Consider the following 13,534-nt stretch of genomic DNA (forward strand, 5'->3'; position numbering starts at 1 on the left):
CTTGACCTAAGGTTTTGTTCAGAGAATTCTCAGGCTCGCCTGGAGTCTAGACTCATTACTGTGACTTCAAGCTTGTTCATTGTATGTAGGTTCTTCTGGGATTCAAATGCAACTTGAAATGTAATATATGTTTTGCAAATAAGGTCCTGGGAGAGAGGACAAGGGAGTTCACTTTTCACCAAAGACTGGATTGCCAGCCTAAGCAGCACAGATTTGTTTCAGGAACCTATATCACTTTCTTCACTTTATGGCTATTTGAAAATGTAGCTTTTATTCTGTGTCAGTTATGGTCACAGAACAAAAGAGGTATAAACTATTAGCAATAGATTAGCAATTTATGTTTAAAAAATCTGTTGAATGTATTATGTAATTCTTCTCTCCTTGCTTTCTTGTAATGCTTCCCATCTCCTCTGAAAGGAAAGAGCAATTGGATGGTACTGCCAGGTACGTAGCTGCCATTACTATAGCCTTGTTTTGATACAGCTATTGGAGGATGCAGGTTAAATGGTGCTTTGTGGATTCATGAGCTGTTAACCAAAACATGCTACTAACACCACAGGTAGTCATTAAAAATGATTAACCAATCCATTTCCTAATTGCTTGCTTTTTTCCCAGTTTAACAATACAGCTAAAATGCTAATTGTACAAATGCAGTGTTGCTTGCTGATTGTCTGTAAATGGCTTTATTGTTCGTTATGATTAATCATGGTCTAGATTTCTCTTGATCCATGTCATAGAGTCAGAGTATGGCATCCAGGTTGTTCTTGGGTAAATTTAAAGTCCTGCTTCATGTTATTGCTCAATAGTTCTGCACAGAGCAATGTTGCAATGTAGGGGATCAATTCACCACGTGGAAAGACTTCTTGATGAAAAAAACTAAGGTGGTTGGCTAAGATGGATCAGTAGGATAGTCAGTCTCTCTGGCAGAACTAAAAAATCTGCATTAGATTGGGGCCTTGGTCCCAGCCCTGCTGAAACAGATGGGAAAGCCCCCAGTCACTCTGGGGAATTTACAACCAAAGAGAATGAAGGAATCATCAAACCTAATACTGGTCAGTCACTGAAGGCTACAGCAGAGCAGTCATTGCCAGTCAACTTGCAAGGTCTCAAATGTAAATGATGTACTTATAACCCCCTTCAGCTAAGCTGCAGATTTAAAAGCACACAAAATAATTCAACCTCTCATGTAAAAAATGTGAAATACTTAATGATAAACTACTATCAATGGATCACCCACAATGAAAGTCAATAACAATTAAAGGATAAATAGTTCCACAGACTCATGCTGAAGTTATTTCCATTTGCATCCCTGTTCACAACACGGAGAAAAAGAGCAAAATTGTAGCAAAATTTGAAAACTGCTAGTCAGAGGTTAGGCCTGGGTTCCAGTCCCTGGCCTGATGAAAAGTTTTCTTTTTCTTTTTGTTTATTGAGCGTTTCATGCAACACGTGTTGTGGTTTAACACCAGCCAGCAGCTAAACCCCGCAGAGCCACTCACTCACTCCCCACCAGCGGGATGAGGGAGAGAATCAGAAGAGTAAAAGAGAAAAAAACTCGTGGGCTGAGATAAAGACGGTTTAATAGGTAAAGCAAAAGCCATGCACACAAGCAAAGCTAAACAAGGAATTCATTCACCACTTCCCATGGGCAGGCAGGTGTTCTGCCATCCCCAGGATAGCAGGGTTCCGTCATGTGTAACCGTGACTTGGGAAGACAAACGCCATCACTCTGAACATGCCCCCCCTTCCTCCTTCTTTCCCCAGCTTTATATGCTGAGCATGATATCACATGGTCTGGGATATTACTTGGGTCAGTTGGGGTCAGATGTCCCAGCTGTGTCTCCTCCCAAATTCTTGCCCATCCCCAGCCTGCTTGCTGGTGGAGTGAGGTGGGGTGGAAGCAGAAAAGCCCTTGGCGCTGTGTAAGCGCTGCTCAGCAATAATGAAAACCCCTGTGTTGTCAACACTGTTTCCAGCACAAATCCAAATCACAGCCCCATACCAGCTGCTATGAAGAAAATTATCCCAACCAAAACTAACACAACAAGACAACTTCAACAAAGGAAGGTGAAAAAAAAAAACCAGATTTGCACTTGCTGTTCTATCAGTTTTTGGGGTTTGAACCTCCTTTAACAGAAAAGAAAAACTTACCCTGTTTCCTTACAATACAGGCAAATGCTGTAGTGCTGAATTACTGGGAAAAGATGACTAACCCTTCCTGCCACCATCATTAGATGCTAACTTGCTCCTCTTCAAAGACTGCTTAGATGTGAGTTACCTAGTCTGTAAACCCTCATGAACCTTAAATACTGTACATCCGTAACACTGCCAAGGCTAAGCAGTCATGAGCAAGCTGTTGCATTAACGTAGATGTCTGGTGATTTTAGTCATCTCCAGTGTTGGCAGCAGCTGGATTTTGGCCTTTAATATGTAGGAGAGAGCTTAGGAGCTGAAATTCTTTTGAGTATGGAACTCCATACCTTGAGCCAAAATGCTCTGACTCAGATGCAGCAGCAGAGCAGACTAAAATTAGGCAAGTGAATGATTGCTGCAGTTTGCTGTTGGTCACAGCCCCCCTGGATAAGCTTCTGCACCTGCAGTGACAGAACAGTTTGTGAAGTAGCTTCTGAGATACTTTTTCTTTCAGGCCAGTAGAAGGAGTCATTTTATGTTGACGCACTGGATTAAAAATGGAAAAATATGACTCACAGCTCGAAATCTTTAAAACTGTAATCCCAAGGCCCCTCATTCTAGTTGCATATGTCTTGCTTTTATGTTGTTACATACTTAAAAACCTTCAGCAAAATCATCAGTAAACCTGCACTGGAACCTTCCTGTTAGTAGGAATGTGTTTATGGAAATAAGCATTCAATTAAGGGGATTGGAAACCCTCCAGGTAAACAGAGGAATGATGGTACTTGTGGGAACATCCACTGACTTCAGTAGACATGGGACTGAGCCATTAAATCGGGTTGTTTTGACAGTCCCACCTCCCATCTCTCATAAATTTCTTATTTACAGACCAGATAATTAAATATATAGAGTTATATATTCCTATTCCTCCTACAGTGATTTAGTGTAGAAGGTATTACTTGTACTCCACTGCAGTTTGTGTTTAAGGCTGTATTGAAATAAATGAGCAATAAGGGAACACAGTCCTACTGGAGAGAACAGCCCATAAATGCACTCAGTCTCCAGGTTCTTGCATCAGTTAAGTCCTTAATGGGAAAGCTGTAGTAATAAACTGCATTGTCTGAACAGTGGTTGGTAAAGGAGAGAAAAGAATTGGTCCAAAGCTTTCCCAGAAGAGTCAGAAAATTTAACTAGTTAATAAACTACAAATGAGGCCTGGCTGTGTGAAAATTTGAGGATAGATAGCACGTTAAGTGGCAGGGTTTCTATTCAGGAACTCTTCTTCTACTCACTTCTCTTTAGGCACTCCACAGTAGTAGAGTTGAACTCTGTGTCAGATCCTTCTAGGCTCTCTCCTTGGAAGCAGGAGCTGGCATCATGACAAAGTCACAACTAGATGCAGCTCCTTGTTGTTAGACCACTTGGGAAAAACACAGGGGAGACAACAGAGTGGAAGAGTCTGTTTCAGAAGCTGGATCCCAAGGCAGGGCTGCAGGGGAGGACTTGTGATAACAGAAAACAGATTAGATTTTGGCAGCAGCCCAAGGCTTTATTGAAGGTCCCTTTAAACTAAAACTGTGAAGATGTGAGATACCATGAAAAGCACATTGGACTACCCTTCAGCTAGGCAGTAGGCTGGGTCCTGTAAGCAGTGAAGTGGTACATATGATGATGCTCTGTTAAGAGCGGCGTTTTCCCTACATGCCCTGCATAGTCACCCAACCCAGTAGGAACTGGGGCTGTGCCACTCATTGCTCACTGGTGGGGAGTTTACTGACTTCATGCCAGAGGTGCCACTAGCTTTTTCTTCCTTAATGCCTAAACCTATGAGCCCATGAAATCTCAGATAGTAGTTGCTCTTCTGCATGTATTGCAAAGCCTTTGCATCTGTTCAGTTCCCAGGAAAGAAGATTTATGTGGAAGAGATATTAATGTTCATTTCTGCTGGAGTGCAGCAAATCATTCAGCAAACGTTTGGGTGTCTGACTTACCTTTAAGATGAGCCTTTGCTTGATGGACATATTGTTTATTTTGAACCAACTTTTTGTGTCTATGTTTGAGAAATTAATTTTGGGCCTGATTTTTCAGCTCTGTTGTTAGCAGCTGTTCAACTGATTTTTGACTAATGTTGAAACTTTGACACTTGTATGTACAGGCACTATAGGGAAGGATTTTGAACTGTCTCCTAGGGACTTGCTCCTAATCAGCATTGTCCAACTGTAGAACTAGATACCAGGAGCACATGTTCATTCCTAGATCTATTATTTCGTGTTTGCAGAAAAGTCATTTATCCCTGTTTCCTTATCTCTACAAGATAAATAGTATTTCTCTGCCTTTGGAAAGTTGGTTTTATTTTTTTTAAGCGGCAGAATTGGTACTGGTCCTTTTTATTCTGTAAGTATGAAAGAATGCATTTTATGTGGTGCATTTTTGTATTGCCAGTAGTAGCAGCATAATGAAAATAAAATCGTACTTTGCAAGGTGGAAAATTTCACTGTCAGCATTTCTTTTTAATACATCTGCCCCAAACAGGAAGGAGAAAAAAGCCGCTCTGATCTGCACACTACATTAACTACAAATGAAAGGCTGTTCCCATTCTTTTTCATAGAACTTTTCATGGGTAATCATTAACGTCTCATCTTAATAACTTTTCTTCACTTTACAGTAATGTCATGTTTAGTAGGGAGTCATTCTTTGGATCAAGCCTCACAAGAAAACTTAGGTATATACATTCAAGTAACAATCGAGCCTTACTCTTTTCATATTTCTTGCATGCCATTCTCTGCCTGCACTTTCTGTTTTTACTACAGTAGTTCATCTAACCACCATAAAAACTAAGGGATGATAAGACTGAAAAGTTATTTAAGCATAAAAAGAAAGTTGCATGGCCTTGCAGATAGTTAATTGTTCTGCTGTTGAGAAAATATGGAATCTAATCCTGGCTCTGCCAATGATCTGCTTAGAAACAAGTGCTTTTCTCTGTTTCCATAGAATGGGAATGATACTAACCTACTCTGCAAATAATTTTAAAATTTACTGTAAGAAAAATATACTGCAAGAGTTAGATACCGTTCCTTATGCAGTCTCAACCCTGCCAACACAAATTCATGCAAGTTACTTTGCATTTACATTCAGTGGAACAACATCTCTGCATGTGTATTTGCAGGTTCTGGTTCAGCAAATGGAAAACAAGTGGATGCTTTTGATCATCTGAATAAAGTTAGTGACATGCTTAAATATCTTGCTGAACTGTGACCTAAGATGTGGGGCAAGAACTTTATCTTCCTGCAAAGAGGATTAGAAACAATTTGTGGCATTTCTGGAATCTGAAAGAAACATAATCAGAAATGATAATATTTTTACTAAATTGTCAAGCATTTTATTCTACCCCACACAAACATCTTCCTTACATTCAACTTTAGCTCATTGTTCTCATTCCCACTTCATTCCACATACGTGAAATCATCACACAGAACTCAGCTTTTCTAGCTGAAGCTCTTCAGCTTTTGGAGAGCTGCTAGTGAAGCACTCTGGTTTTTTTCATTGGATGATTGGCCCATGCAAAATAGTCAAGAGACATTGATTTTTCAGTTTGGTTTGCTTTCTAGCGGTTGCTACATGGAGATGCGTTCACTGCAAAGTAGAGTGGGTCAACATCCATATGATTTCTCTCTACATTGCTGGCTGCATCCATTGGTGAAAAATATCCATCCTGTTTTCACAAAGAATTGAGCTTGGATTTTTCTCCCCATGGGTTTGTGTGACATTGCTTATTTTTACCATTTCAAATCACTTTAGAAAGCGTGAATGAGAAAAGGGGCAAAGCAAAGGCCTTTAGTGTGCATAAGGGTTCTTTCTCTTTCTGAAGGGCATCAAAGTTGAGCCCAAGTCAGGACTTGTGTTCATGTTTCTGGGCAAATAATCTGGATAGTAGGTAAGTTTGGGTTTAGAGTCACGCCTACACTTAAATATCAATGAGGACATACACCACCAAAGAGTGTGGAAATTGGCTGGCTAAAAAGGGATGTTTTCTCCTCAGATGTTAGAAACTTGCAAATTCAGACCTCAAGATTCAGGATGCAAAGTGGCTCTTTAAATGAAAACATCAGTTGTTAAGAAATTGCAATTATTTTGAGATTGGACATTTTTGTGAGATCTTCTCTATAGAAAAGAATGTTACTTCGTAAAAGAGAAAGCTTATTGGCCAAAGTTCAGAAGTACCTTGGAAATGTGAAATGCTTTTCTTAAGAATTCAGAAAAGTCAGGGACTCTCTGAGATCAGTTGAATGTGTTCACTGCAGGGTTCATGGCTGTCCTCCTAACATTAGTTTTGTGTTAATTTCTATTGGGATTAGTTCAAATCAGAATACTGCTGGAAATCTCTTTCAGAATGTTTGATTTCCCAAAGCTACGTTCACCGATATAAGTACAGCTGGTGATGTACTAAAATATTGGAGTAAACATGACTGCCTTTTGCTTTCAGTTACTTGAGACCAACTAAATCTAGTGATTAGATAAACTGAACAAAATATGGAAAAAATTCCTGAATATTGTTAGTCATTGTTAGGTGAAAGTGGTAAATACATAGAAGAGGGCTGCCTTTGATTGACTGTTAGCATTAATTCATTATTTTTCTTCTCATACATGTACCGTTTGTTTATGAAACTCCAATACTATGCAAAGCACAGAGAGGAGAGTATCCAGCTTGCATGATGGGATGTACCTGCATTATTTCCTTGCATGACTGTTTCTGGAAAAGTATTTCTAGTTCAGTGGTTCCCACTCTTTATTCTGAGCAAGGCTAAAACATCTGCTGCAGAAGCCAGGAATCTCATATATCCAGACATCAAATTCATCTCTCAGATGATCCAAAATAGTTCCCACTACTCTTGGGGTGCAAGAATCTGAGATCTGAATTTTTTTAGGTAGAAGGTTTCAAGCCAAACTGTCCTCACTGCTTTTGCTTCCCTCCCTTTACGGTGGTCTGAATCTACCACAGAGTTCTCATCCTGGGGCTCCAAAGACAAAAGCTTTGGGAATTTTGTTTTGTTCTACCACAAGGGAGAGGATGCAATAGCATGCAAGACAAGCAATGGCAATGTATCCAAGCTAGTCAAAGAAACTATCCTTGCCTTTTATCATCACGTTTGGGATGCATTTGAATCCCCCCAGTTTCTGGAACTGCGCTGGATGTTGGGAGTCACATTTTACTGAATGTAAGGAAGCCAAATGAAGTGGGACCACTGTCCCAGTGGAGGTAGAATAGCTAATATCAGTAGGAGGAATCTGAAAGACAAGCAGCAGTACATGAACCTGTGGGTGGGAACCACTGTCCTAGCCACTCTCATGGAGGATGATGTGATCTGCGCATGCTTCATACTCTGAGACTGAGCCATGCGCATGCTGTTTTAATGAAAGAGATTGTGTCATGAGAACAAATGTTTCCGAAGCCTTTTAAAAAGCACGGTGAAAACAAAAACCCCAGCAGACCCAGATCTCATCCCTTGGAAATGAGAATAAAGTCCATTTTTTTTCTGATGACAGCTAATCATTATCTGGAAAGAAGCTTGGGTTTTGTTTTCGGGGTTTTTTTTGCATACAACATACTGTTGTATTTTTTCATGTAAAGCTGGTGAATTATTTTCTGATGATTCTACTGCTCTGGCTGCCTGGATATGAACACAATTGTCTGTATTTATTGCATAAAAATACTGTTATGAATCTAAATGTTACTTTAAGGGTTAATCATCAGGATCCAATTAATAAGGAAGGCTTCAGTCAGGTAACTTTAAGTCAGACTAGAGACCTACTTTTTAAATGACTTCTTACCTAGATCTTTCTGTAGTCAATTACAATAGACAAGTTCCCCCAGCTGTAAAATCATCCCAAAGAGAAATGGAGCTGAACTGCGCTCTGTAGGTTGCTAACTTCCCACTGATTATAGAAAGCAGTCTAAAGATTAAATTTAGACAGGGCATTTAACTTTTTAAACACCTTAAGACAGATCAGATGAGTTCTAGGTCCTAAACTGAAGATGCTCAAGCAACAGTATGGGGACAACAGGTTGTTCCTAAACTGACACTTTTCAATGGGGAAAGTCGAGAAACTCCCTAGAAGGCAAATTTTTGAATGCTTTTAGTTCATATTGTCTACCTCAAACCCCACCCCACAAAAAAACCTCCAAACCCAGCATCCACAAATGATTGTGCGCACATATGCAGTGGAAAATATCACTCCAAAATAAGAAGGTTTTTGTGCTGAATGCAGAGGAATGTTTTGATCTGTTTTGACCGATGAGGAGGGTATCAAATCTTGATCACTACTATCCTTGTACAGTTCCATGGCTCAGATTTCTGCATATATTGCCTATATTTCTGACCTAGATTAAAAAAAATAATCCACAGAACTGCCTCTTGACCAAAATTCTCCACTCCCCAGAGCTGTCCCAGAGCAGCATCCAGAAATGGGTTAAAAGGCAGGCTTTCTTCCCATGGCTTGGTCCCACAAGTTTTAATAAATGTGAAATTACCAAATACTTAAGCAACAAAGTGAACAAGCAAATCAAATATTTATACCATCTATCACCTACAAAGTGTTCAGAGCATATATTAGCTGATATACTCACTAGCAATTTCTTTTTGTGTTGCTTTTTTCAGTGGTATTATACTTTTAAGACCATTATAGTCATCAGGTTGTAGGAGAGTCACTGATGCTGGTAGGATGGCAGGTAGATACAATTTTAGTTTTATCTTGTCACTGAAGGATAAATGTCTGGTCAGTAAATATCTAAAAGGACAGTGCAAGGAATCATCAGAGGAACAAAATATGTCACTTTGCTACAATTCATATAGGTCACCTCAATTTCTAGTACAGTGAGAGATGACTGAAAGTGAACGGTGGAGACAACTGGGTAGCCTGCCCTACCATGTGCCAAGTAATTGCTTGGCAATGCCTTTCCAGTGTTTTGTTGATAATTTATTTGGTTCACAGCACATCCGACTTTCTTTTGTTCCTGGCTATGCACACCTTTCCTATGAACACAGCCTGAGAGAGTTGGGGTTGTTCAGCCTGGAGAAGAGAAGGCTCTGGGGACACCTTAGAGCAGCCTGCCAGTACCTAAAGGGGCCCACAAGAAAGCTGGAGAAGGACTTTTTACAAGGGCATGTGGTGAAAGAGGGAAAGGCTTTAAGCTGAAAGAGGGTAGATTTAGATAAGACATAAGGAAGAAATTTTTTACCGTGAGGGTGGGGAAGCACTGGACCAGGCTGCCCAGAGAAGCTGTGGATGCTCCATCCCTGGCAGTGCTCAAGGCCAGGCTGGATGGGGCTCTGAGCAACCTGGTGTAGCGGAAGGTGTCCCTGCCTATGGCAGGGGGTGTGGAACGAGGTGATCTTTAAGGTCCCTTCCAACCCAAACCATTCTATGATCCTATAGTTCTATGATTGAGTTATTCATTTCATAGCCTACCACAGACTCAGTAGTTAAAGAAAGCACTGAACAGGGAAAGCCAAGCCTCCTTATAATTAGACATTATAACTGCCTAAGTAGTGGTGTTTCTCTTCTTAATAATAAATCTAATGCTTCAGACGTGCTGTGGGAGCTGAAGCACTGTGATATACTACATGGAGAGGATAGCAAGACCCTCTGGTAACATTTTCAACACATACAAAAAATGCTTACGAAAAGCAGTTAATTATCTGGGGAGCTTAACTGTTGCTTTGATGTATTATGGTAGCCCCAGCAGTGTCCTTGTGTACAAAACATTTATTTAGCCCATTATATACTTAAAGCGTCATGAAAACAAGTTAAAAGTGTACAAAGGAGGAAAATGATTACTTTTGCTTATTTTGTAGCCAAAAGCTGGGTCTCTTGGATCGGGTTCGTGGTACCAATACTAAAGGAAAGCTATTTACCCCTCTGAATGTAGATGCCATTGAAGAAAGTCCTTCAAAAGAGCCTAAGAATGTTGTCTTGAATAATAAGGAGCGTTTTCGCACTGCATTCCGAATGAAAGCGTACGCTTTTTGGCAAAGCTCAGAAGGTAGCCCATCTGTGTTGATTTCTTTTTATCCATCCTCTATTCTCTCCATTTTACTTTGTTCCTCTGCATCTTCTGTTGAAGGTTTGTGACTTTCTGGGCCAAGTATGGCTGGTCCCTGGTTTTACATGGCACATTTGGGGAAGCCCCAGGAAATGAATGCTGGAGTCCAGGCAACACGGTGCTTGAAATAAGACAATGCCCCCCCCCCCAAAAAAAAAAAAAAAAACCAGCAATGGATATGGGATAAAGCCAGTGGTGGAATCAACCTATTTGACCTGGAAAAAAGGGCACACTGGGCAGTGAATCCATATTCCCCCAAAAAGCATATGCCATCATGGCTGAGTTTATTCAGCAGGGATGCTATGCTGAAGTAGCTCCCTCCTAAACTGCATCCAGCCCTGCACTAGCCTGTGTCCAGGCATCTCATATGCCTCCTATTGCAAGCTCTTAAAACTTTGTTTTGTAGAGTCAACGGCTGGTTCCCTCCCACCCCCCATAAGACTGCTGCCCCTCGGCAGATTTCCATTGGGTGTCCATGTAACATCACAGGGCATTTTTCCTCTCAGCTTCCCTGAGCACACATTTTCCTCTTCTTGCCTATAGCATCTAAATGGTCTCTCAGTAACAGTTTCCTCTTTATTGCGCCAGCTGGCATCAGCCCATGCTGGGCATACTACCATGGATGTAGTCTGGGTGTCCACACCAGGAACTTGGTTATTCTCTTCCATGAAGGTACATGAGCTCCAAGCAGTGCAAGTGGGAGGAGAACTTGGCCTGTAGCTTCTACACCTGTTTTAGCCTTACATAAAATAATTTTAACAAAGATTTTTCATTGTAAATGCTCCTAAAAGTGGGAACTTCTAAATCCATTGGAAAGGAAGAAAAGTTCCCAATGTTTCAGAAATCCTGGAATCTGAGAGGAGATCCCTCAAAAAATGTGTTTTACAGCCGTCCCAGAAGAATTATCAAATCCCTTTCAAGAGCTGACCAGAGAAAGAGGAACCTGCAAGAGATGTTCCTTTACTAAATTACACTTACTCTTATGTAGTGCTTTAGTCAGCCAGATCTCATTCTAAATATTGTGTGGTCAGATGCTCACACAGCTTTTTTTTTGACCTGCTTTGCAGATGCAGGAACAGGGGAACCCATGGCAGAAGAGAGAGGCGACAGTAGTGACTTCCTTATGGAAGATATGATCCCCACATTCAAGACAGCCATCCGAGCTGTCAGGTAAATGTCTCTGCTGCTCCTCAGTGCTTGGCTTTGACTTTGAATGCTGATGCTTCAGGAAGTCACGTTACCATGTTGCTACATGTTGCTTTATTGTTGATGTTACTGCTTTTTTTAAATGCAATAGAGTAGATAATTCTAGATATATTGAAAAGCACAAGACAGGCTCCTATTTAAAGTCCTCTTTGAAAATATGCAGAAAGGAAAATGATTTTCAGCAACACTGACCATGCCATTTTTGCAAGATACTCCATAAATAAATTTATTATAAAACAATATTGTATACAATTCCTCATTAAAATATGCTACAAATATAGCATCTGGCTCAAATTAGTGACTGTAGTATTTATGTAAAAACTGGAATTTTCACTTAACAATAAACTCTGAGATGATTCAACTTTTCTTTATTCACAGTTCTACGTGTGGAATATACTTTCTAGCTGTCAACTTTTAATAGATGCTGAGGTCTCCATTTCAGCTTGTGACATGTGTCACCTCTATTTTCATATCACAAGAGATATTCCCTAGGGTTAGAAAACTCCTAGTAGGGCTTGGTAGTGTGATTAGCACATCAAGCACATGGAATTCATTCACTGATGTTCTGTAACTCCTCCATTCAGTACTTTTTACTCTCTTCTCTTGAAAAATGCCCCCATAGGAGAATACTCTGCTTTCATTGCAATTGCTTTTTATTCCAGAAGTTGTTATGTTTTGGGCCAGGGAGTCACTAGTGACATACTACAAGTCTGGAGTGCCCCACAGTTATCTTCTTGGAAAAGCTTCAAGACAGTTATAAGTGTATAAACATATAGGTATATAACTATAATATGTATTTTCCTGGTTCTTTTCCAATTGGGTGCAGGAGAACCAGTCATTAAAAATTCCAAGTTTTCTCAAGCCTGCTGAAAGCCATGTCCCACAGGCTTTGCTCCTGTTATTCATGACTGCTTCTCTCCCACTGGAAGTTTCTTCAACCCTACTTCCTCCATAGTTTTCCCTTTCTTTCCCTGATACCTGCTTGCTTTCAAACACAGACTATGCATCTGTCCTGTTTTCCAGCCCCATCTTTGTAAGACATGCTATTACTACTTTTGCTAAACTTCCTTTCCCACATTGTGTCCAAATCTAATTGATTCATGCAATCTCCCTTTAAACTCAATCATGAGCCAAGTTTTTTTTATTTTCTTGTATAGTTTACCCAGATGCTGGATGCTAATGGAAAGTAATTCAGACAAAACCACTTAATGGGTTTTCAGGGTCATGATCAAGGAGATTTTAAATTGAAATTGCTAGCAGGGTGATTCCTATTTTTCTTTTCTGCTTTTTTTAAGTATAGTTTTGCTGTTACGTATAGTTAAGACTAAAATAGACATGGATATAATTTTGAAATCTTGAAAGATTTCTAAGCAACAGAGTTAGAGTCAAAAACCCTTAAAAAGTTGTAACAGAATTATCTTTGCTAAATGAAAGTTCAAACAGATTTTGAAAAGGTTAAAAACCCTACCAACTTTGAACAAAAACCAGGTCAGAATCTTAACAGATGACAGCAGTTCCCCAATTCAGACCAATAAGAACATGGAGACTTGACTGAGAAAACAAACCCTCAGATCCCTAACCTAAGAGAGATTAAAGAAATAAAATGCTTTTCATTCTTCACATATCTTTCTTGTCTATTTGTTTAATCTACCAAGATATAACAGTGTAAACCAATATATAAACTGAAAAGAATGGAAAAAAGAATGCCAAACAGTTTTCAAGTGCTCTGGCCAGCACTGATCCTTATTATAAGAATTCTATAATTAATTACTTATTGGTTTTATTACAAGAATTCTATAATTAATTACTTATTGGTTTTATTACAACAAGAATGTTACGCTGCTATATTTTTCAAGGACACTGCAGGCAGTTCTAACACTTTCTCTTTTCTCCACAACCTGAACTGCTGCTGACTTCTTAACTTCCATATTTCTACCTCATTAACATTTCCTATCCAAAACTTTCCCAGATGCAAAATGAAAACCAAGCTGGAAATGATTCAGCATTATCTATACTATAAATTAGCTTTATAATAGGCTGAAACATAAAAAAAGCAGCTTCAGCTTCAGAGCTTCAAAATCTCCTGTGAGCCGT

The 13,534-nt window shown here is 39.8% G+C and overlaps 1 protein-coding gene across 1 annotated transcript in view; it reads left to right on the plus strand.

Moving 5' to 3' along the window:
• KCNQ3 (potassium voltage-gated channel subfamily Q member 3) overlaps positions 1-13,534 on the plus strand; it is a 203,561-nt gene that overhangs the window by 177,508 nt on the left and 12,519 nt on the right. The window contains exons 9-11 of the mRNA XM_055800995.1: positions 418-444; positions 9,987-10,174; positions 11,302-11,404. Coding sequence (XP_055656970.1) covers positions 418-444; positions 9,987-10,174; positions 11,302-11,404 — 318 coding nt within the window. The remainder of the gene's footprint in view (positions 1-417; positions 445-9,986; positions 10,175-11,301; positions 11,405-13,534) is intronic.

The sequence above is a fragment of the Falco peregrinus genome, chromosome 3 (genome assembly GCF_023634155.1).
Source record: "Falco peregrinus isolate bFalPer1 chromosome 3, bFalPer1.pri, whole genome shotgun sequence".
Classification (NCBI taxonomy): Eukaryota; Metazoa; Chordata; class Aves; order Falconiformes; family Falconidae; genus Falco; species Falco peregrinus.